The following is a 21,471-nucleotide window of genomic DNA, read 5'->3' on the forward strand; positions in this document are numbered from 1 at the left end:
TCACTGTTTGCGTTTATATCCGTCGGTACTAAAATATGAACATCTACACATAGGTCTCTGTTCCAGGCAACGTTTAAAAAACGAAAACGAGTTTTGCAGCCTTCTTGCAGGCTCTTCCCAGTGCAGCCTCAACTAGCGGAGCTCCAGATGGTGCGCTGCATTCAGCGGTATGGGAGTCACCAGCTAAATTATATATTCATCAACATGTATCTCAAACGTGGTACACGCGATGACTTAGTAAGATCACGGCAGTGTTTAACATGCATGAGCGCGTATCGTCCGCCCACAGCCTCCTGAACGCCCTCATTGTCTTGATAACCAATACCTCCAGTACAAATGGGCTAGCGCAGCCTAGATCGGTGTAGGCACTTCGTGGCGAGTTAGCACGCGTCCAGCGCTGCAAGACACACCCGTGACAAGGGGAGTGGGATACAGCAGCTGTAACCCCCAGCGGCAGCGTTGCACCGAGACGGAGGCCAGGCTTCTGCTTCAGTCCTGAGGCCGAGTATTGTCTTGAGTCGACGGCTTTCCGTCGCTCTATGGATTTGTGTAGCCATTTGTAGCGGCTGTGAGACCGGCAGAGAAGCCTCGATGCAGCACCATGGCGAGGGAACACCAAACAAAACATTTCATACAATGCAGCCGATAAACAGCGCGAAAGTGGCTCTACCCACTAGAAATAGGCAGCACACGTGGCATTCCCCTCCCCACACACAGAATTCGCTCACGTAGCACAGTGGTTGTACCGTAGTAACTCAGCGCCACCGCCACCCTCAAAAAGACTCAAACGGCAGCAAAAAAAAAACAGCAAACAAACCTGTTTTGTGAACATTTGCGGAAAATTAGAGCTAATGGTGCCAAAAGACGGCTCAGATGGTCTTCAAATACCAAAAACAGCCATCGGCCGACTCACCAAATGACGCGGAAAACAAATGGACAACAGCAAGTCATCGTTACTTTTATCAGAAACCGGCCCATCTAATGGGCGCCGACCAACCTTCCAACGATCGATGTTGCAGTTTTGGTTCCATGGTTCATTTGTAATCTGGTGAGCTCATTGCACTGGTATGTAACCTACGCTTTGAAAGAAAATATACCGAAGAGTGCAACGAATTAAAAATCGAATTTGTCCCAAACTGTGCGTTCATCAAGCGCAGAAACCGTTCGAGTCGCCGAGCGACATCTAAGTGCGTACATCAACGCGCCTCTACCCGGAGGGCGCAGCCCATTGTTGATGCCAGGCACGTAATATCCAGCTGCGTCGTGGCTGGCCTGAAACCAAGCCTGCATATCCTCGACCGCACCCGGCGCCATCGCCCGGCCGGCCGGCGAAGCACAGTGTCCGCGGCCTCCAGCTGGCGGAGCTGCGAACGGCGCTCAGTCGCGCCGCTTGCCGTTGGCGGCCTGGCGTGTGTCGCCGCCGGCCGGGCGCTCCGCTCGGCGGATCGTCAGGCCCACCGCGCCCACGTGCATGTCACACTTCTGATGGCGCACGTTGTACCAGATCTTGAGGCTGCGGCAGGCGGCGGGTCAGTGGGCGTCGGCCAGCGACCAGCGGCGGGGCTGCAGCCAGCCCAGCCCCGCACATCCGCATGGAGCGCACACCAATCGGAACAGAATGCACAGTGGACATGGACAGAGCAGTTCAGGCCATCTAGACAATCTAGACAATCGGATAGCTTCTACGAACGACGTCATGGTACACCGCAACAGTCGGTATCCATCCTGGTCGCTGTTCAGAAAAAAACTGGCCACGTACCACTGACCCTGGCCGTGGTGGGACACACGGGGTTCGACTACCGAGACCAGCGAGATTCGGGGGTACCGTCAGTGAGTTAGGCGTGACATCTGGCTGCCGCGCTTTCTCCGTTAGCAAATGGCGATGTGCTTCACGCCCCTGTCCCTAAACTGGGTAGCGCCGAGCACTTGCAGGAGTGCTCACCAGAAGAGGATGTGAATGTAGCTGGCGTAGCCGGCGAACAGATGCCACCAGGCGTGCAGCTGGGTAAACGGCCTGAGGAACGACGGCAGCCGGGTGCGGAGCTGACTGCAATGACAATATCGCGGCTTATCAGCTGCTGAAGATACATAGTCTGGGACAAAGTGTGACCGAACTTGTCATTTGCCTTAACGACGCGCTCAGCAGCTGGGGCCCCTGGTGTCGTTTGTCTCCCATCGCGGCAGGACGGGTGGGTACCACGGGCATCTTCAACCACGGGCATCACCAAAACTTAACATCGAGTTTGAGGCGCCAAGTGTCGTAAGACTTGAGCTTCAAGTCATCGCCAGTTAGCGGTTTGTTCGCACTTCTCTCCGTCAACGACTTAAAGTTAGCTTCAGTTTCGGCTCGGCTGTCAAGAGCCATTAGCAAACCATGATAGGGCCACTCGGCATTCATCGATACCTTTCAGCGCGGCAGCGCAGCTATGAGCGTACATTCGAGTGACGCGCGGCGCCCAGGAAGCACACCGGACCACCCGACTTCTGACACTGTCGGAGCGCCCGCCGTAAGTTTAGTCACGTAGTCTCGTTCGCCAGTCGCCACAGACCGAGGTCACGTGTGCTGCCGTCTGCGCAGACCCATCGGGCGTCACGCAGCCGGTTCCTTGTCACCCCGGTGAGACGGAGGCCCCGGATGGCTGGCCGGGTGGCACCTCGCTGGTGGACGGGCGCCAGGTGACGCCGCGGCCGGATGGCGAGCTCGGGCTCAGGGCACGGTCCGCCAGTACGCACCTGATCGGGCCGCACAGGTGGTTGTCTATGTTCCAGAGGGATACGGCCGTGACGTAGAGCACCAGGCCGCCGTAGAAGAGCCGCCACAGCTGGGGGTCGTTCTGGCTGCGCACCAGGCGCACGTCCAGTACGGTGATGGTGAGTGTGGCCATACCGTAGATGGCCTGCGGCACAACCGGCTAGTAGGGCGTAGCAGCGGAGAGCATCTGCCACGGAGCAGCCGTGCGCCGAGTAACTGTGCGCCACACGACGTCTCACAGAGCAGCGTCAGCTTCAAGAACAAGACTAAACACGGGTGCAGATGAAAGAAAATAGCACCAGTAAAGAAAAACATGACGATGTCCCCATTGGTCCTTTCACCGTTTCTAGGAGCGGCTTCCCTGTGCTGAATTCTGCCTGCTGGCCATACCCTTCTGGGTGTCCGAGTGAGCAGCTCACCTGGTGCAACAGCGGGTTGGGGTACAGTAGGTAGGACAAACAGAAGATGGCCGAGCACGCCACCAGGCTCACTGACAGCCAATTGAAATGGCTTCTGGTCTGCATGTGCTGGATGTCGGCCCTGCAAACAAGCCCAAGGGAGACGATCACGGCCAGGCTAGGTAATGTTTCCTCGGCGCTGACGGCCCAGTTTGGAGCTATGGGACAACGGTGGGGTGTGAGGTGGGATGGTACCGCAGCAGCTCCCGTCACACTGGCTCGGACCCCGAGGCTTCTCCTTAGAGATCCCCAGCGTATAGACGGCTGTGATATGCGAGTACTCGGGCGGGTCTGGCAGCCAGAGAGGCTTCGAGACCCATTTTCGGAGGGCGAACTCCGTGCGATCTCCGCGAGGCGAGGGACGCGGAATATAGGCCTAAACGGATCATGCCTACCACAAGTCTTCAGTTCAGCTGACAAAGGCTTTCCCTTCGCACTGTGTCAATCTTGCAGTTTTAACGCCATGAGCGCGGAGCATGTGGAAGGCGAGCACGCTGAAACGGTGCTCTAATTATGACACAGTCCTAGTTTGACCTTGCGGTCAAAAGCAAAGTGCAAAAGTGCAAATATTTCAGTAGTTCCCGATTTTCCGAGATTTTGTTGTTTTGAGGCAAATTTTCCGCCAGTTCAAGGGTTGATGAAGTAGCAAAACAAGTTCTGGGACGGCGTATTCCTTTCAGGAGTGAGGCTGAATAGCACGATGCGTGCTGGAGTCGTCTCTTATCTCGTCGTATCGCTCCATGCCGGGCCGGTAAACGCCCCATGACAAGTCCCGCAAACAGCGCCAGTGTCCGACACACCTGTCTTATGAGACCGGTGTGTCCGTTCCTCCCCAGTTCCATCCGTGGCATGGAGTCAGGCAGAGCTCCCAAAGCGGCGCGCATTCGGACTATCCCTCCAGCGCAGAGGGCGCCAGACGACGGACGCCGACCGCCTGCTCCGGATCGGACAAGCACGGCGAGAGTCGCCGGATGCCAAGTTACTTGTGTTATTACACAAGTAAAGCGAACTATCCAACTGAAAACAGCGAAGACAATCAGGGACAACTATGCCACACAACAAAAGTCAGTGAAAGTGAGAAAGCCGCGCTAGAGAAAGCTAAGCAGGGGTGGATCCAGGCTTTCGTCCAGGGGGGCACGCAGCATGGTGGGGCCCATGCACACGCACACACACATGTGTGCGTGCGCGTTTGCGTGTGTGTATGTGTATGTGTATGTGTATGTGCATGTGTATGTGTATGTATGCATGCGTGCGTGCGTGCGTGCGTGCGTGCGTGCGTGCGTGCGTGCGTGCATATGCATTTATTTCATAAATACGGAAACACATCCCACTATGCGCGACCTTATAAAGCTAGGCGTGCTACGCATGCACATGCATAGAACTCACTCACTTCCTACAAGTCATGTTAAATGCTGTGATTTTGAGGCTAACTGTTTCGGAAAAACGGGCAAAATAAAGTTGAGTTAGCTGTTAACAATCATGGAAACCAAGCATGGACTTGATTCCTAGCTTGTGTTTTGTTTTTACTGCTAGCCGGCTGGGCGATGTAATCAGATGGTGGCTGATGACTAGTGCAAAACATTTTCCTCTGTTGTAAAGGTTGTTTTTCCTTTGCTGTAAGCATACCCTGGCATTCGAAATATGTTAAGAACGTGATGCACTAGCATAATAAGTGTCACACACTCAATAGCTAATGAAAATGACACGACGTCGCCGGCACGTAAAATTACGCCCCGCAATTGCGCGTAAAAATTCATCGGCGCATATTCGACCGCTGCTCTGAGGCAAAGGCATCAAGGCCATTAGGGACAAAACTTGAGCGATCATGGGAGCCGCAGGAGGCCAACAAAGTGGCTCCCGTCAACAAGTATAGGGTCCGCAGAGCAAGCGAAAAGAACCCAAGACCAACGTGGTGGGCCCATGAACGACCGGCAGTGCCTCGGCAGGCTCACATGTAAATCCCCGGCCAGAGCACAGAACCCTCCGAGCGAAGGGGAATTATCCAAGACTATAAATGAATACCCCTGTGCGATCAAGAGTGCGCGGGCAGGTCAGCAGCACGAACCTCGATAGGAGTGAAGAGTGCTCTGCAAATGAGACCAGAGGGAGAGAGCCCTCGATCAAAGTAGATGGCCCCTGAGCATCGAATGTGCCTTATGTCTGCCTGCCTGTATGTCTCCGTGCCTAATGTCTCCGTACCTTACAAAAGCCCTAGCAACAGCACAAGGCCCTCCAAGCAAGTAGAAAGAGCACGAGACTTAAATGAAGGGCCCCTGAACAACTGAGTGTACCCTGGCATATACTGCCTGGAAGCGTAAAGAGCCTTTCGGGCGAATGGGGGAGAATCTACGGAGGAAAACCTGATTGATCAACAGTGCTCATGCATGGAGGCAGATAGCGTCCCAACAGCACACTGGGCTCTACGAGAAAATGCGAAGAGATCAAGGGCAACGTGGAAAGCTCCTTAGCGATCAGATTGGCCCGGCAAGTGGACATATAGGGCCAGGAGCCCAACAGCGCAATGACTAGACAGCGTAATGAGCTCGAAAATTTCCCCAAAGCAACAATTGCTCAGTCAGCAAAAAATGAAATTGGTCTGTTTACGAACTCTTTACTTTTGCTAATAATTGTTCTTGGTCGTCTGTGGGCCTGAAGGCTTTCAACGTTGTCGTAAGAAAACTGCGTCCATCCGGCTGGTTATGGGCCCCTTCGGAGCCTTTAGGTTCCCTCGGCATGGTTCATGGGGCATGGTCCCGTGCCTCCCTCCCCACCCCCCTCTGCATCCGCCACCGGCCCGAGCAGCTTAATAGATGGGGCCCGCTAAGAACATAGGGCCATCCATTCCAAAAAGAAATACTCACGACATAACGTGTAGGGCTCTGAACGATCGAGTGCGCCCGAGCAGGTTAACACCATTAACCCGTTAGCCGAGCAAGTTAATGGGCCCCCATCAAGAACGTTGAGCCCTCCATTCAAATACGAAATACCCGATATTCAATGTAGAGGGCCCCCGAATGATCGAGTGTGCCCGAGGGGGTAAACAGATAAGGTTCCCAAAAAGAGCGTAGGGCCCTCCGTTCAAATACGAAGTATTCAAGACCCAATGCAGAGGACACCGAATGATCCAGTGCGTCAGAGCAGGTTAACATATAGGGCCCCCGTCAAGCACGTAGGGCTCTCTATTCAAATAAGACCCTCCATCCAAAACCCAATGCAGAGGGCCCCCGAAAGATGGAGTATACCCGAGCAGGTTATCAGGTGGCCGAGACAGGAGTGCAGGGCCCTAAATCCAAAGACCAAGACCCAATGTGCAGGGCCCTCGGGCAATTCAGTGTGGCCGAAGCGGCGAATAGATGGGGGTCCCCGACAAGTATAAAGGGCCCTCCATTCAGATAGGACGTGCCCAGGACACTGTATGGAGAGCCCCCGGATATTCGAGTGTGACCGAGCAGTTAACAGATGAGGCCTCGGCAAGAGCGTACGGCCGTCAGTTCAAATATGAAATACCCACGACACGATGTAGAGGTCTCCGAATAATCGAGTGCGCCAGAGCAGGTTAATAGACAGGGCCCCCGAAAAGCGCGGAGGGCCCTCCATTCAAAAAGGAAGTACCCAAAACCACATGTAGAGGTCCCCTACGATCGAATGGGCCCGAGCGTCTTATCAGAAGGGGCCCCGACAGGAGAGTAAGGCCCTCTATTCAAATAAGAAGTACCAAAAACACGGTGCGGAGGGCCCCAGAAAGCTGGAGCGTACCCGAACAGGTTATCATATGATTCCGATAGGAGCAAAGGGCCCTAAATTCAAACACCAATAACCACTGTGCAGGACCCCCGAGCAATCCAGTGTGGCCGAGGAGGCGAACAGAGGGAGCCCCCGACAAGTGCGTAGGGCCCCATTCAAATAGCACGTGCCCAAGGCCCAATGAAGAGGACCCTCGAATGATTGAATGTGCCCGGGCAGGTTATCAGATAGCGCCCCCCCCCCAAGCATAGGGCCCCCATTCGGAAAAGAAGTACCCAAGACTCAGTGTGAAGGGTCCCCGAACGACTGGTGTGCCCAAGCAGGCCATCAGACGGGCCCCCGACAAGCGTACAGGGTCCTGAGAAAGTGACAGAGAATTGGAAGCGCGCTAGACCAATGAAGAGGGCCCATGAGCACGTCGCAAAACATGTCAGTAGGTTAACTGAGACCCACGTAAAGGGCCCCTGAGCAACCGAGAATACCCCGGCAGGTTAAGACATGAGACCCCGGCTATAGTCCACACAGCCTTTCTGGCAGATGGAAAGAACACGTGGAGGGACCCGCGATTGACGAGAGTGCGCCGGAACGCTAGCAGGAAGGGCCCCAACAACAGCGCAGGGTCCCCGAGCAAACGTAAATAAATGAAGGACAACGTGGAACGCCCCGTAACTATAAAAATGATCCTGAAAGTGAGCATATAGGTCTCCCAGAAGCAGCATGGAGCCCATAGACAGTGCAATAAGGCTTAAAATTTTCAGTTCATAACTTCAAACCATTGAATAATTTTTCCCTTCTCATAGGCCCTTCACTTTCGCTTACAACTGTTCTTGGTCGTCTGGAAGTCCAGATATATCCAGTTTTGTTGCGTTTTGTGTTAAAAATAGTTGCGCCTGTTGGCTGGTGATGGGCCCTTCGGAGCCAATGTGCCTATTCGAGGCCCAAGGGGGGCCATAGCCCCGTGCCTCCCCCCCCCTGGACCCGCCCCTGCAGCTAAGTGACTTTTCCTCGATGAGAATGACTTTTCGCCGGCACTCATTAGCAAAGTTTTTGCCTGCTCCATTCTGTGCAAAGCATCTGAGCACTTGGGAAAGCTGTGTTGCTTGGCCAAACGCGTGGGCTTGTGCTACGGGGCGTGGTACACGATGTGAGAACTGAGTTTGATTCACCGCCTCGGGTAAAATAAGTCAATTGCTGTGTGGTGGTAGGTGCACAAACATATAGAGCAAAAAGTAACGCGCGTTCGTAATTAGCGTGAAAACCAATTGGCAAGACGCTTAACAATTGGCATCGCATGCGCATAATAAACAATTCACCTTCATTAGTTTTCGAACCGCTTGCCAAACCCAGAGATGGGTAAATATTTTCGCAAAGTACGACAGCAGCTTTGGTACATTAGATGGGGCAGAGAAAACTGAGAGGTAATGGGTCGTGCAAGTTTCGAACTGAAGGACGCTAACAACTACTCATGTCCAATGCAGCCAAGCGGATCTCCAAACGCCGCCGCAGCCAGACAATGCCTTGCCGAGTCAACCAAGTCATGCACTTCGTAAAATATGCGAGGCAAGAGCAAACACGGGTGTGATTGCCCGCCCAGAAGGACGCATTAGTTACAATCGCACGGAGCCGCACAGGTCTCCAACAGCTCAGATTTATACCCACTACCAGACGGCCAAAATGGAGCCGGCATACTTGTGCACAGCGGTCTTGGTTATTCTGGGTGCACAGGCAATAAGGGTGAGCCGCACCCCTCGCTCGCTACGTCCGCCCTGCGGCAAGCCTCCGCCCGCTACATCCGCCCAGTGGCTGCCCTCCGCCCGGAAACCGTCGGTGCCCTATCTCCGGCTCCGTGGCGTGGTCAGGCCCGTTTCCGCGCGCGCGCCGCCCCCCGCCCGCGGACAGGTCCGCCGACTCTGCGGGGCGGTATAGCACCGGCCCCACCGAAGTTACTGCCGGGGCCGTCCGATGAAGCCGCAGTTGGCGGGCAAGTCGACGATTCCAGCGGGGCTGTGGCTGGTGACGTTAAATGACTAGCTTGGATGGAAACCACGACCAACCATGGAACAGGGCAGGATTTAGGTTAGCTTTTTAATGTGGCCGTGACATCTGTTCGCGTGGATCAGATATCTCTGGTGGGATAAATATGGGCCTAAGGTAGGAAAATGGGCGTTGGCGTGGACCGCTAAGAGCGTAGGCAGTACGGATAGTCAACGCCGATCATTCAATGCCAAAAATAAAACGCCTGCTACAGACGGTCAATGAGAAGCAGTGCTGTCTCCAGCGTACGGAACATCCAACACGCGACTGCTGCTGCCCAGATCTGAGCGAGCCTGTCGGCACAGACAGACTGCCAGCCTGCGCCAGGAGCGCACACAGACAGACTATCCCGGCCCACGTCAGGAGCGCACGCAGACTATCCGGCCCACGTCAGGAGCGCACACAGACAGACAGACTATCCCGGCCCACGTCACGAGCGCACACAGACAGACTATCCCGGCCCACGTCACGAGCGCACACAGACAGACTATCCCGGCCCACGTCAGGGGCGCACACAGACAGACTATCCCGGCCCACGTCACGAGCGCACACAGACAGACTATCCCGGCCCACGTCAGGGGCGCACACAGACAGACTATCCCGGCCCACGTCACGAGCGCACACAGACTATCCCGGCCCACGTCACGAGCGCACACAGACAGACTATCCCGGCCCACGTCACGAGCGCACACAGACAGGCTATCCCGGCCCATGTCAGGAGCACACACAGACAGACTATCCCGGCCCACGTCAGGAGCGCACACAGACAGGCTATCCCGGCCCATGTCAGGAGCGCACACAGACTATCCCGGCCTACGTAAGGAGCGCACACAGACAGACTATACCGGCCTACGCCAGGAGCGCAGCGCAGCAGCGCCGTGACGCACGGAGACACACGCCATCAGGCTATGCTAGCACTTCCGCTGTTGACGTGGCGATTTCAGATAGATGCGGACTGTTCTGGGCCATCGCGCCTTGCCCCGATACGAGATCTGTTGTTCATACTCACAAGCAGTAGAGCAGGAAGCAGCTGCAGAACACCATGGGTAGCTCGTCTGTAAGCTGCATCTCATACAGCAGCGTCATGTGGAAGGCGGAAGAGCCGAGACCCACCACTGCCGGACACACCGCCATGCCGGCGTTATACCATCGGTACGGCACACGCTACCGACACCATGCCATCGGTATGACACACGCTACCGGCGTCATACCACCGACACTACGCCATCGGTACGACACATGCCACCGGCGTCTTACCGTCGATGGGGTACACACCACCGACGGCATGCCATCGGTACGGCACACGCCGCCGGCGTAATACCATCGGTACAACACACGCCACCGACACCATGTCATCGGTACGGCACACGCCGCCGGCGTTATACCGTCGGTGCGGCACACGCGACCAGCAGACAACAGTCGAGACGTCCGGACTTACTACTGCCAGACACACCATCACGCCGGCGTCTTACCGTCGGTACGGAACACACGACCGACAGACCACGGACGGAATGCAAGACAGGCGTTTAAAACAGGCCGACTACAGCCGGCAGCTCATCACAGACCGCCGAGCTGAGGCTAAGCGAGGGGCAGCTGGAGGCTAGCTGAAGTAGGCGCAAAAGCAACGGGCAGGTGCCCGCTGGGATTGCGGTGAAGCTCTCGATATCTCTCTATATAGATCGAGCGATAGATCGAGCTCGAATCTAGAAGAGAGAGAGAGAGAGAGAAGAGAGAGAGAGAGAGAGAGAGAGAGAGAGAGAGAGAGAGAGAGAGAGAGGAGAGAGAGAGAGAGAGAGAGAGAGAGAGAGGGAGATAGAGAGAGAGAGAGCGAGAGAGAGAGAGAGAGGGATGAGCGAGAGAGAGAGAGAGAGAGGAGAGAAGAGATGAGAGAGAGAGAGAGAGAGAGAGAGAGAGAGAGAGAGCGAGAGAGAGAGAGGAGAGAGAGAGAGAGAGAGAGAGAGAGAGAGAGCAGACGGAGAGAGAGAGAGAGAGAGAGGAAGAGAGAGAGAGAGAGAGAGCGAGAGAGATGAGAGAGAGAGAGGAGAGAGAGAGAGAGAGAGAGAGAGAGAGAGAGAGAGAGAGAGAGAGAGAGAGAGATAGCGAGAGAGAGAGAGAGAGATGAGAGAGAGAGAGAGAGAGAGAGAGAGAGCGAGAGAGAGAGGAGAGAGAGAGAGAGAGAGAAGAGAGAGTAATGAATATTCTCTATCTAGCTAGTATCTATATCTTAGTCTGAGCTGATCTCTCTCCTCGCTCTCCTATACTATACTCTCATCTCATCTCTCTCTCTCTCTCTCTCTCTCTCTCTCTCTCTCTCTCTCTCTCTCTCTCTCTCACATGGCATGACGATACCATTTTAGAAACACCATCATCATGAATTATTTTAGGTTCCCGTGCATGAAAAATTGCGACGGAATGTTTTCGCCGGCATATCTGGGCGTTTCAGTTCAGGGTGGGAAGAAAGAGCAGCCGGCCATTCACAAGTCACGTGGAGCCTGTGATGGTGCACAGCAAGGGTTCACTCAGCTGCTGCAACAGCCGCTTAGTCCCGACCCAGATCGGCCCTGGCGTCTTCGCTTGAGAGGAAGAACACAGTGATCAACGCTTATTTGTGGTAGAGGGTCATTGGACACAATCTTGGCTACATCAGGAATGATTGTGCGATCATGAAAGGTGCTCATATAAATGGCCACAACAAAAATGATACGGTACAACGCGTACACAGTCCTCACGCGCTACTTTATGAGCCAAGCCGTCTGCCGAAAGCGCATCGTTATAGCAATCCAACCACACAGTTGTCCCCATCGCAAGGGTTCGGTGACGCTACCACTGTCTTTACCATCATTTCATCAATACCCACAGCATCCAATGCGTGACACGACTCCTCACGAGCCTCGAACGATTAGTGCATGGAACGGTGCCGTGCCCGCACAACCCGCCGGTGAGCGCCCCTCCTCCCCCCCCCCCCTTCCTCCATAACGTTGGGTTGGGGTGCAGCCCCCTCTGACGACGTCGGCAGCTGTCTGCCACTGACCGAGCAGCAGGATGAAGCAGATGGTGAACCTGGCCTCGAACCGCTGACGAGACGCCTCGTAGATGCCGTACAGCGGCGGCACGATCATGGACATGTTGCTCAGCGTGTTCCCTGGAAGCCATATCGCCAGTTGAGGGCGTAGTGGCGCGGTCATGGACTGTGGCTTAGAGCCTTTCCCCCGAAAGTGCTACACTGCTGACCAGCATCACCAGCTACGGACGCCTCGCCGTCTGCGGTATGTGCACGTCTCAAACGCAGGGACGAGAGATCTGCGCCCGCCCAGCACGCTAGCACGCAGTGCTACAACAAAAGCTACGTTTAGATCAGTTCAAATTCAATCCCGGTGCCAAATTTCAGAGCAAGGGGTGCGATACAAAAAATAACCACACTAGTACATCCCTGATCATTTGGGGCGGTCTGTAGCCCATAGCCGGTGTGGGTAGTCCACAGTCGATTAGGAGCGGGTAGAAGCATTGTGAAGCAAACACTGACACCACCTAACCACCCGGGGGAATGAACAAATTGTCAGCTTAGATCGAGTTCAGTCAATCAATGGAGCAATGTATGTCCGAAAAATGTCATATTGGTAGACAGCACCGGCCTGGGGCAAAAGCAGCAGCGGCTGTTTTGGATCCGATCCAGGAAAAACAGAACAAAGCTGAGAGCGCAAATCGCATACAGCACCCACAAGCACACATAAAAACGTTAATTAATTCGCATCAGCAGCCGCACCACTCTTCCCAGTCTCACCATTCCTGCGCAGCCACCAGCGGTCCTTCATATGAATGAAGTCGTCGAATACATTTAGTGAAGGCGTTAAGTAATGACATTCGAATGCCCGCGTTCGCTGGCAGGATTACGCACGGCTGTAGTTTCACGGAATGATTGAAAGGAAGTTCAAGTATTACGGATGGAATACTTATGCGGACTATCGTCCACATTTTGTGTGTTAGTGCGCACACGGTATGTGTGCACACACATACTGATACACCAAAATGAGGACAATGGTCCGAACAACCGTTTCATCCCTGATCAAGCTCGACGCCTCAAGACGTCCACGAAAGACCGCGCCTGCGGGGACCCCTACCCTGCCAGGTAACCTTTGATACGGTTAGCCAGGCCATCAGTAAGACCACCAGCGGTCGGAGACGCCGTTCGAGGCCAGCGAGTAGCAGATTTTAAACATGGCGAATTGAAAACGGTCAACGGTTCCGAACATTCTGGAACGTTTGCGAGTCACTCTCGCCTCTGGGCTTCTTGATCGTTTCTGTGTGATTATGTACACCCAAAGTTCACTAATATATCACCAGTTAGTTCACATCAAGTCGATACTACACACACAAGACAACCGACAGATTAGTGAGCATTTTTCTAGTCCAGAACAGCTGCACTACTCGACAGACCGGACAACTCAAAGTACCACAAACCAGAGTCACTGCCGGGAGTCGCAGGCCCAGCCGCGGGGCGGCAAAACTATGAAGCCGCTTATCAACTGCCTGGCAACACAATAAGCACGTGCTGCACTGCAAGGCCGATCACATTCACCGTCTAATCCGAAGCAGCCAGCTAAGTGCATGCATGGTACTGTGCTGCTCTGCGAAATGTGAGTCGGTTGTCTCCGAAGCGTCAACGTTGTATGCACAAGCAACAGCAGAAACGGCGACCGCGAGTCATCCCCGGCCGCAGAACATTTCAAACCAGTCCATGAGCCGCCTATTCTTGCAGCTTACAAGCGCTGTGCTCAGTGTGCCGGCCACGTTCGTCCGTACTAACGCAATGCTGCCCTACGCAGCGGCCCACTGGCCGTGCTGCCGGCCGCTCACAACCACCCACATCGAACGGCCGAGTGGCGGCCCCGTAATGACGCTCGCCGGCTCGGCCTGACGGCCCCCTGGAGCTGCGTGCGGCGCCCTGCTGGCGGCGCGCGCCCCTCACAGACAGCCTGCGACACCAGCAGGATGCGCTATTATTCATGTACGGAAACGATGCCGATGCGTGTCACTGACGACCGGAGCCTCAGGAGTTTATCACGGCATGACAGCGCGTCATAAAACGGGGCGTAGCTCGCATGTTGACCCTATGCTGTGGGGGTACATATGTGAGTGCCAGGCTGTCCATGAGGGTACATATGTGAGTGCCAGGCTGTCCATGAGGGTACATATGTGAATGCCAGAAGGTCCATGGCGGCTACGGGAGGGGTTGGGCCGAACGTGGCGGCTTTTCAACATCACGGAAGAGAAAATCATTTTACTTTTCGATAGCATCGACAGGCCCAACATCAAGCTCAGAGACAATGAAGGGGGCGGGGGTCAGCACCTCCCAAAAAATATGAGCAGTCACACACCCGATTAGCATGAATCATTATTTCCTCACAAAAAAAGAATCAAAACTCGCTGGCAAGGGCAATGGCCTCTTGCAGCCAGGAACAAGAAGCTTCGCCAGTAAAACCCCCAAATAACAGTTAGTGCACTGAAAACCCGCGCTGATTTTACCTTGGTAATGGCCAGGCAGCTGCCACCAAGCCGGCGTTGAACAGCTGCATACGGACCATGTACCGGTCTGTTTTATAGCCGGTTCTGTACAGAGACGTATCCACACGAGGACAGTCTGGCGGACACGAGGTTGGCATGGGCTACCCAAGAGTAACCCGCATCATTCAGCCAATCAGTTTGAGTTCCAGGACATCTCGAATCCCACACTACGTAACTGTCCACTGACATGCCACCATACGTTCCCCAGCATCTGACGTCCATCCCCAGCAGATGTAAGGTAGCGAGGTGCCAGGACGCCGCTGAGTTCTTGCGGTGAACTGCACAATATCGGACCCTACATCTCCAACTGGCAGTGCTCACCAGCTCCGTACCCAAGGGTGCCATGAAATGACCGGAAAGATGCAGTCACCGCACTTGCATCCCCAATCTATATCACACACTAGTTGAATCGTTCGCAGCACGATTCCTGCTGATTTGAAGGCGGGTGCGGGCCGGACAGCAGGTGGTCGATATCGGCACCGGACATTGTGCCGGGCAGCGGGTGGTCGATATCGACACCGGACATGGTGCCGGATAGCGGGTGGTCGATATCGGCACCGGACATGGTGCCGGACAGCGGGTGGTCGATATCGACACCGGACATGGTGCCGGATAGCAGGTGGTCGATATCGGCACCGGACATGGTGCCGGATAGCGGGTGGTCGATATCGGCACCGTACATGGTGCCGGATAGCAAGTGGTCGATATCGACACCGGACATTGATACAGATACCGATGTTGAGATAGACGGCAAAGATCGGGATAGATGCAGTGCAGCATCAATTTTTTCTTTTTTTTCACGCCGTCGATGCACTTCTTTGGACACGATTGCAGTCGTCAAGCAAAAAGACATAACAGGGGATCACGGGAATTACATTGATCGAAGCAGGTTCTCATAGCGTATGGTTCGAAGATATATCACCATGTTATGGCGGATCGTTTCACTTCACGAGCATAGTGCGCTTGCAAGTCCCGCCTTTGCGTAGAAGCCCCGCATGCTACTGATCTTGCCGCGACAGCGAGTACACAGCACCCATCGCAATCCCCCCGCGCAGTCATCATGAGAGCCTGCTCTACCGTGACCTCGCCTAAAACGCCGCGGCCTGGTGGCGAGGGTCGGCGGCTGGGCGCTCACTCGCCTGTGCCCGTGTGACGCCGACCGAGCGCGTCACGCTGCTCTTTTCAAGCTACGTCAAGCCACGTTTGTCGCGTGGGCCGTTCAGCCTTTCTAAGACAAAAAACAACAACACCTTAACAACCAGGCCGGGGCCTGCACACCGGCTGGACAGCCGAGGCGCCGCCACGTGGAACACAGCCAACGCGCGGCTCCTCTGGGCAGCGGAGCGGGTGGAGAACTCACAGAACTCGGCGATGTAGCCAGAGACGGCGTAGTTGGCTTCGCACCAGTCCAGGGTGGAGGTGGGCCGGCCCCAGAAGCCCGCCACGGGCGCCATGCTGCGTGCCGGGCGAGTGGAGCACGGCCGGACCTGCGGGGTGCCGGCGGACGTCAGCGACCGGCCCCGCACGCCATCCCCGCGCCGTCCGCCGGCCGGCGGCATACACGACGCAACAGGCGGACGCGCCTTGACACGCAGCTGGCGCTGAGCGAGCCGGCAGCACGCGAGTCCGTCAGGCCAGAGGCGAGCGGGAGGGAAGAGTCGGTCAGGATAGAGGCGAGTGTTGTGGACGAGTCAGTCGGGCTAAAGACGAACGGGAGGGACGGGTCGGTCAGGCCAGAGGCGAGCAGCGGGAGGCACGAGTAGGTGAGGCTATAGACGAGCCTATATAGGCTATAGACTAGTCAGTCAGGCCAAAGGCGAGAGGAAGAGAAGAGTCTATTAGGATAGAGGCGAAAAGAGGGATGAGTTGGCCAGGCTAGAAACGAGTTGAACCAGCCATCCACGCCAGCCCGCGAGGCCCGTGATGAACAAGACAGGCAGTGCGGCGTTGATTCGCTGCTCGGTAGCACATTACAAGAGTCCTGAGTGGCACACTTGGCTTGAGGGTATGCTGGATACTCCCCTCCCCCAGCACGCCAGATCTTGGCCACCCAAACATTCCACACCGATCGAGAGGTGGCTTTGCCAGAACACACTGCGATGGTCCAGGGGCCGTGAACTCGTCTGTCAGCCGTCGGACCGGATCCAATTCCAGCTCACTTCCGCTCCAGCGACATGATTGCCGGGACGCGTTAGACACGGTGCCCCGCACCCGGCCGCGCGACGGCTGTGCGGCTCAGCCACTCGCTAAACACACACAAACGGGCCGCGTTACAGGTCGGGTGCCATGGCTCAAAACTGGCCGTGCTTCGAGAGCAAACAGGCCGTCTGGGAAAGTCATGGTAATTACTTAAGTTATGGACAACAATAACCACCTTCTTGATTGCACGGGCACAATGCAACTAGCGTTTAGTGGTGTTTTTCGTCATTTGAACTGCAGGTCATCAACGGCGGGGTGTCGGCCGCGAGCAAGAGCTCTTGCTCGGCCGGCGAAGCAGCCGCCAACGGATGGTCCAGTGTTCGCAGCCGCGACCGACTGCACCGCTTGGGGAACCATCTGACTCGAACGCCGAGGCACGTCCTGCCGAAATCTTGACACATCAGGTGATTGCTTTTGTATCACCCCCGGTAAATGTTCGCCATGTGACGTGTTTACCTAGCGGTGGATTTATAGAAGCAGCGCTTCCGGTACATTTGTAGAAGTGCCGTTCGAGGCACTGAATCTAGGGTCGGTGGGTCCGTTTACCCCCGTGTAATGACCGCTCCGAACAATCCGTTAGAGAAGTTACGCAAGTGGTCCTCACCTTTATTAGTGAGACCTTTTATTAGTGGCCCTCACTTCTTTACCCCACAACAGGTGTTCCTGTCACATGAAGCATACCCCAAAGTGTTGAAGAGCTCTGCGGACCACTGCTGACATCTGTTCCAGTAACACCACATTTGCCCGAGTTAACTTAACGCATGGTGCATTGGCGTAACTATGCTAATCCGTCCGCTTCCTTTTTACAGCTAGTTAATCGATTAGGCGATTAGCCGGCAGTTAGGCGATCCATGGCTACCAAAGAAAAATTGGCAGTTTAAGCTCAATGTTCTTCGCCTGAAACAGCAGCATTCATTACCTTGCTCCTTACGAAGCAAAAAATCCACTGTATAGTGTTCGAGCCAGCATTTCCAGCGCCATACAGTAGCGCGTAACCTTTTTCCAACGATGTCATGGAGACCCCATGGTGTCCCGGCAAAAACAAACACGAGGTCAGGCCTCCGGGCCAAGCTACCACCTCACGCCCAGGTTGCAACTCACGCTTCAGCAGAGCACCGCCGGGTCAGGTCCGTGCGGCGCTCCCGGAGGTCAGCAGCGAACCTTCCCCAAGAGACGGCGTGGCCGCCGCGAGCCGGCTCTCCGTCACGCAGTATCGTTCGGCGGGCCCGTCCTAGCCGTGCTTCGCGACCGATGAGAAGCTCGCCACCCGGCCGCGTCGGCCGCACCTGCTCGTGACGTTCGCCGCCCGCCCCTAAGAACCACCTCCTGCCCGAGGCAAACAAACACTGTCGCTGGGCGGCTGGTTCGGCCGGCGGCCGGCAGGCGGCGGTGCCGTGGCGCCTAGCCCGCCAGACCGTCGGCCGTGGCGCTCGGCGATCGATGCCGCGGCGTCGATACGGGGATCTATTCACAGATAGCGCTGCCGAGCGCGAGTCGGTGGTGGGCGGGACCCGAGCCGGCGCGAGATCCAGCTGCCGCCACGCCAGGGCGACACGCACGCTTCACACGTGCGCGCTGTGATCCAGCGGCGGGTGATCAGTGCCTCCTGGGACATGTTCACCACGTGAGGTCAAAAATGATCCAAGCTACCAAAAAATACGCCAACAAGCATGTTTCTCCACAGATTTGGCCCACTTCCTTCCAAAAGTTAGGGAAGCCGAAGCCCTCCAAATGAATAGAAAACTACATCCATTGGGAGGGGGTGGGGGGGGGGGGGGCATCCAGTGTTCGCCGCGTCGACCCTCATACCAGGCCAGACTTAATAAGCTTGAGAGCATGTGAAAGGAAAACCCACATAGCCTATAGCCATGCATCCGCTTGGATTGTTGCAGCTCCCACTTCAGTGTCTGCGCTATCCCAGTGGCCTGGCGCCGCCGCTGAAACTTCCTTTGCATTGTTCAAATAAGGCTTTCGCGCAGGGATTGAATCTGCGTCCTTCTCGGGATGAAGTAGTTCAAACTCCAAATCAAATTCACAAGCCCGTTTCTATAAAATGCTCCAAACAAACCCTGGCTGTTCAGATCTCGAACAAGCGCTTTATGTCGGCAGGCACGAAACCATGCTTCTCTGCATGTCTTACCCAATACATCTCTTTGAGAAATAACATTGAGGCGACGGCTGCCGTATCGTCGTTTTACAACGCATTTCGGCACGATGCTGAGCAATACATTTTTAGCATTGTGAATCGAAGAAAAATGGCATTATTTATGCGGCCTACACTTCACTTTGCGAACTTACGCCGTACTTTGGGTTTGCGGAAGTTCGTAACCATGGCAACGACCAAGGGTTCTATGACAACAATAGCAGTACATTTTGACAGTTATGCAGTTCAGCCCTAAAATATTTGGCATACAGCTGTGCCAGCTACTAAACCGCTCCGATTTGTATTCGTTTCATATGAAAGTACCAAAGTTAGTCGCTATCTTGCAGCTTAGAGCTTCGCCGAATTTTATGACGTCACTTCTTTAGAAGGACTCATAATAGTGAGAAAAGCTGCATTGGCCCAGCGATCCATCCGATAACATACCGGCGCGTCTAGAAAATCTAGTCCTCTGCAAGTACGTCACTGATTGCCAGGCTCGCATAACGTGTCTAGACAAAGGATGATCTATGCTATAGAGTATAAATTGAGTAACGATGTATACATGCGCGTACAAACCTGCAGGATTGATCTGACGGTGGTGAAACAAATACCTAGCTGATGTGCTAGAATGATGCAGCTGCGATTCCGGTCGTGCTGGAATTATTTCGAGCAACCACGTTACTCGTCAGGCAGCCAAGACAAGATCGAGGAACTAATGTTCCGCCATCCTCGTCCAGGATGTTTATTCTGTTGAAAAGGTTTTGGCTGAATTAGTTTTTCTGCGCCCTAAATCGACTCTAGCCGTCGGCGCTTTGATGCACCCCGCATCAACCCTCGCGGAAAAATACCTCAACTCATTTTATAGACCGACATGCCGCTCCCCCCCCCCCCCCCCCCCCCCCCCCCCCCCCTTCCACCGGCGTCACGTCCGGAGATGATAAAAACGCGAGGGGCCAATATCGAAAGCTCGCGATTAGGACCGCTTAAATGCAAATGTGCATACATAACTATAATCGCAGGTGCACAAAGTACGATATGCGCCGATCCCAAACGTCCTAGCCAGACCAAAAATGCTCGCTCAGTTGGCTTCCAAACACCGGAAACGACAGCACGGAACTCGAGCGCCACGCTTCACAGCATGGGGCACACCCCACACAAACATGCACACGCGGGGACCCCCACCAGTTAAACGTATTAGTGTTGACTTTTTAACCCCCTTGTGCGACACTGCGTGACAAGAGGATCACGGCGTCCAGCCTTGTCCAGGTTTTCAAGCCCCACCTCACGTCATATACGCACCCCACTCGCATTTCCCCTTTATTTACCAATTGGATCGATGTCCACTTCCGCTTCAGAAAACAACGCACTCAACGTTCTCACGATCTAAAAAAGGCGTCTCCTTTCTGTCGGCGGGCCTCTCGGCCGCTAAGGCGATCACACATATGCGCGCGCGCCCCGATCACGGGCTGCCCGGCCGTCCGGCGGCCGGCGCGCTGCCCGCGTCCACCCGTCCACCACCAGGCCACCCGGCTCACCGTGTCTCGCAGGCGGCGCCCGGCGCGGAGTCCCGCGCGCCGGGCGCGGGGAGGCGCACACAGTTCGTGCGGCATTCGCTCGCCGCCCAGCGCCCCTGCCGCACCGATAACAACATGCCGCCAACGTCACACAGCCGCCCACGCATCACAGCAGCCACTCCGCACTGGCATACACTCGGTTGGCACGTACTTAAATACTCCAATATCAACGGCCGGCAACAATGTCCTTGAGTATGGGGCCACGCATCCACTTGTGCTGTCTTCGCATGCTACTAGACGTCACCGTCCCTTGCCCTCGTGCCTCATTCCTTGCACTTCTGCACAACCGCGTACGCAAGCATACATTGTCGGGGCACGCACCACACTCGTCTATGCGTTTCAAGGCCAAATATTGGCTGTGCTAACCGCCCACAACACAACCCCCGGTCGAACAAGTGTCACCCAATGCCGACTCTTAAAATTTCAGAATGCGGGAAACAAAAACTAATTAGACGCATATAAAATTATAAAACGGCCCTACTGAGCAGTAATCGCAGCGCCGTCTCCAGCACGTCACCGACCGGCCGTCGCACGCCACCGTCTGCACCAACACGCTCTCGCACGCACTCGCGGCCGGCCCGGACGCCGGCCCAGGCACTCCTGACTAGCTCCACACCTCCTGAGGCCAGCTTGAGCGGGCGGCCCACGGCCCGGCCTCAGTCACGCCCGGGCTCGGCGGTATCACAGCGCGCAGTCCGTCTGCAGTCCGTCCCCCTGCCGCACAGAACGTCCCCCTGCCGCACGGTGGCGTCCCCCTGCCGCACGGGAGCGTCACCCTGCCGCACGGGAGCGTCACCCTTCCGTACAGGGCGTCACCCTGCCGTACAGGGCGTCACCCTGCCGCACGGGAGCGTCGCCCTGCCGTACAGGGCGTCACCCTGCCGCACGGGAGCGTTTCCTCGCCGCGGGGCGTCTGCCTATCACAGGGATTTTCTCCCTGTTTCACAATACGTCCCCCTCCCACTGTCTGGTGGTTTCCGCGTCCCGACCCAAAAGTCATCTCCC

At 55.5% G+C, this 21,471-nt stretch overlaps 1 protein-coding gene across 1 annotated transcript; it reads right to left on the reverse strand.

The window, feature by feature from the left end:
• Positions 1 to 4: 4 nt before the first annotated feature.
• Positions 5 to 21,442, reverse strand: LOC119096447 (alkaline ceramidase 3). The gene is made up of 9 exons (XM_037219355.1): positions 20,428 to 21,442; positions 17,851 to 18,075; positions 15,911 to 16,037; positions 12,020 to 12,130; positions 9,998 to 10,103; positions 3,172 to 3,292; positions 2,734 to 2,897; positions 1,943 to 2,047; positions 5 to 1,513 (listed from the first exon to the last, which is right to left on the reverse strand). Exons 3-9 carry the CDS (start codon positions 16,002 to 16,004, stop codon positions 1,378 to 1,380), a joined length of 837 nt encoding a protein of 278 aa, XP_037075250.1. The 5' UTR covers positions 16,005 to 16,037; positions 17,851 to 18,075; positions 20,428 to 21,442; the 3' UTR covers positions 5 to 1,377.
• Between the last annotated feature and the right edge of the window lie 29 nt (positions 21,443 to 21,471).

The sequence above is a fragment of the Pollicipes pollicipes genome, unplaced genomic scaffold, assembly GCF_011947565.3.
Source record: "Pollicipes pollicipes isolate AB1234 unplaced genomic scaffold, Ppol_2.1 Scaffold_4295;HRSCAF=5057_pilon_pilon_pilon, whole genome shotgun sequence".
NCBI classification, from domain to species: domain Eukaryota; kingdom Metazoa; phylum Arthropoda; class Thecostraca; order Pollicipedomorpha; family Pollicipedidae; genus Pollicipes; species Pollicipes pollicipes.

Coding starts and splice junctions, on each gene's coding strand:
- LOC119096447 (XM_037219355.1), bottom strand. CDS start 16,004: ATGGCGCCCGTGGCGGGCTTCTGGGGCCGGCCCACCTCCACCCTGGAC. Junction 3,293..9,997: donor TGCTTCCTGCTCTACTGCTT/GTGAGTATGAAC, acceptor GCTTGTTTGCAG/GGCCGACATCCAGCACATGC. Junction 1,514..1,942: donor TACATTCACATCCTCTTCTG/GTGAGCACTCCT, acceptor CGCCTGCCGCAG/CCTCAAGATCTGGTACAACG.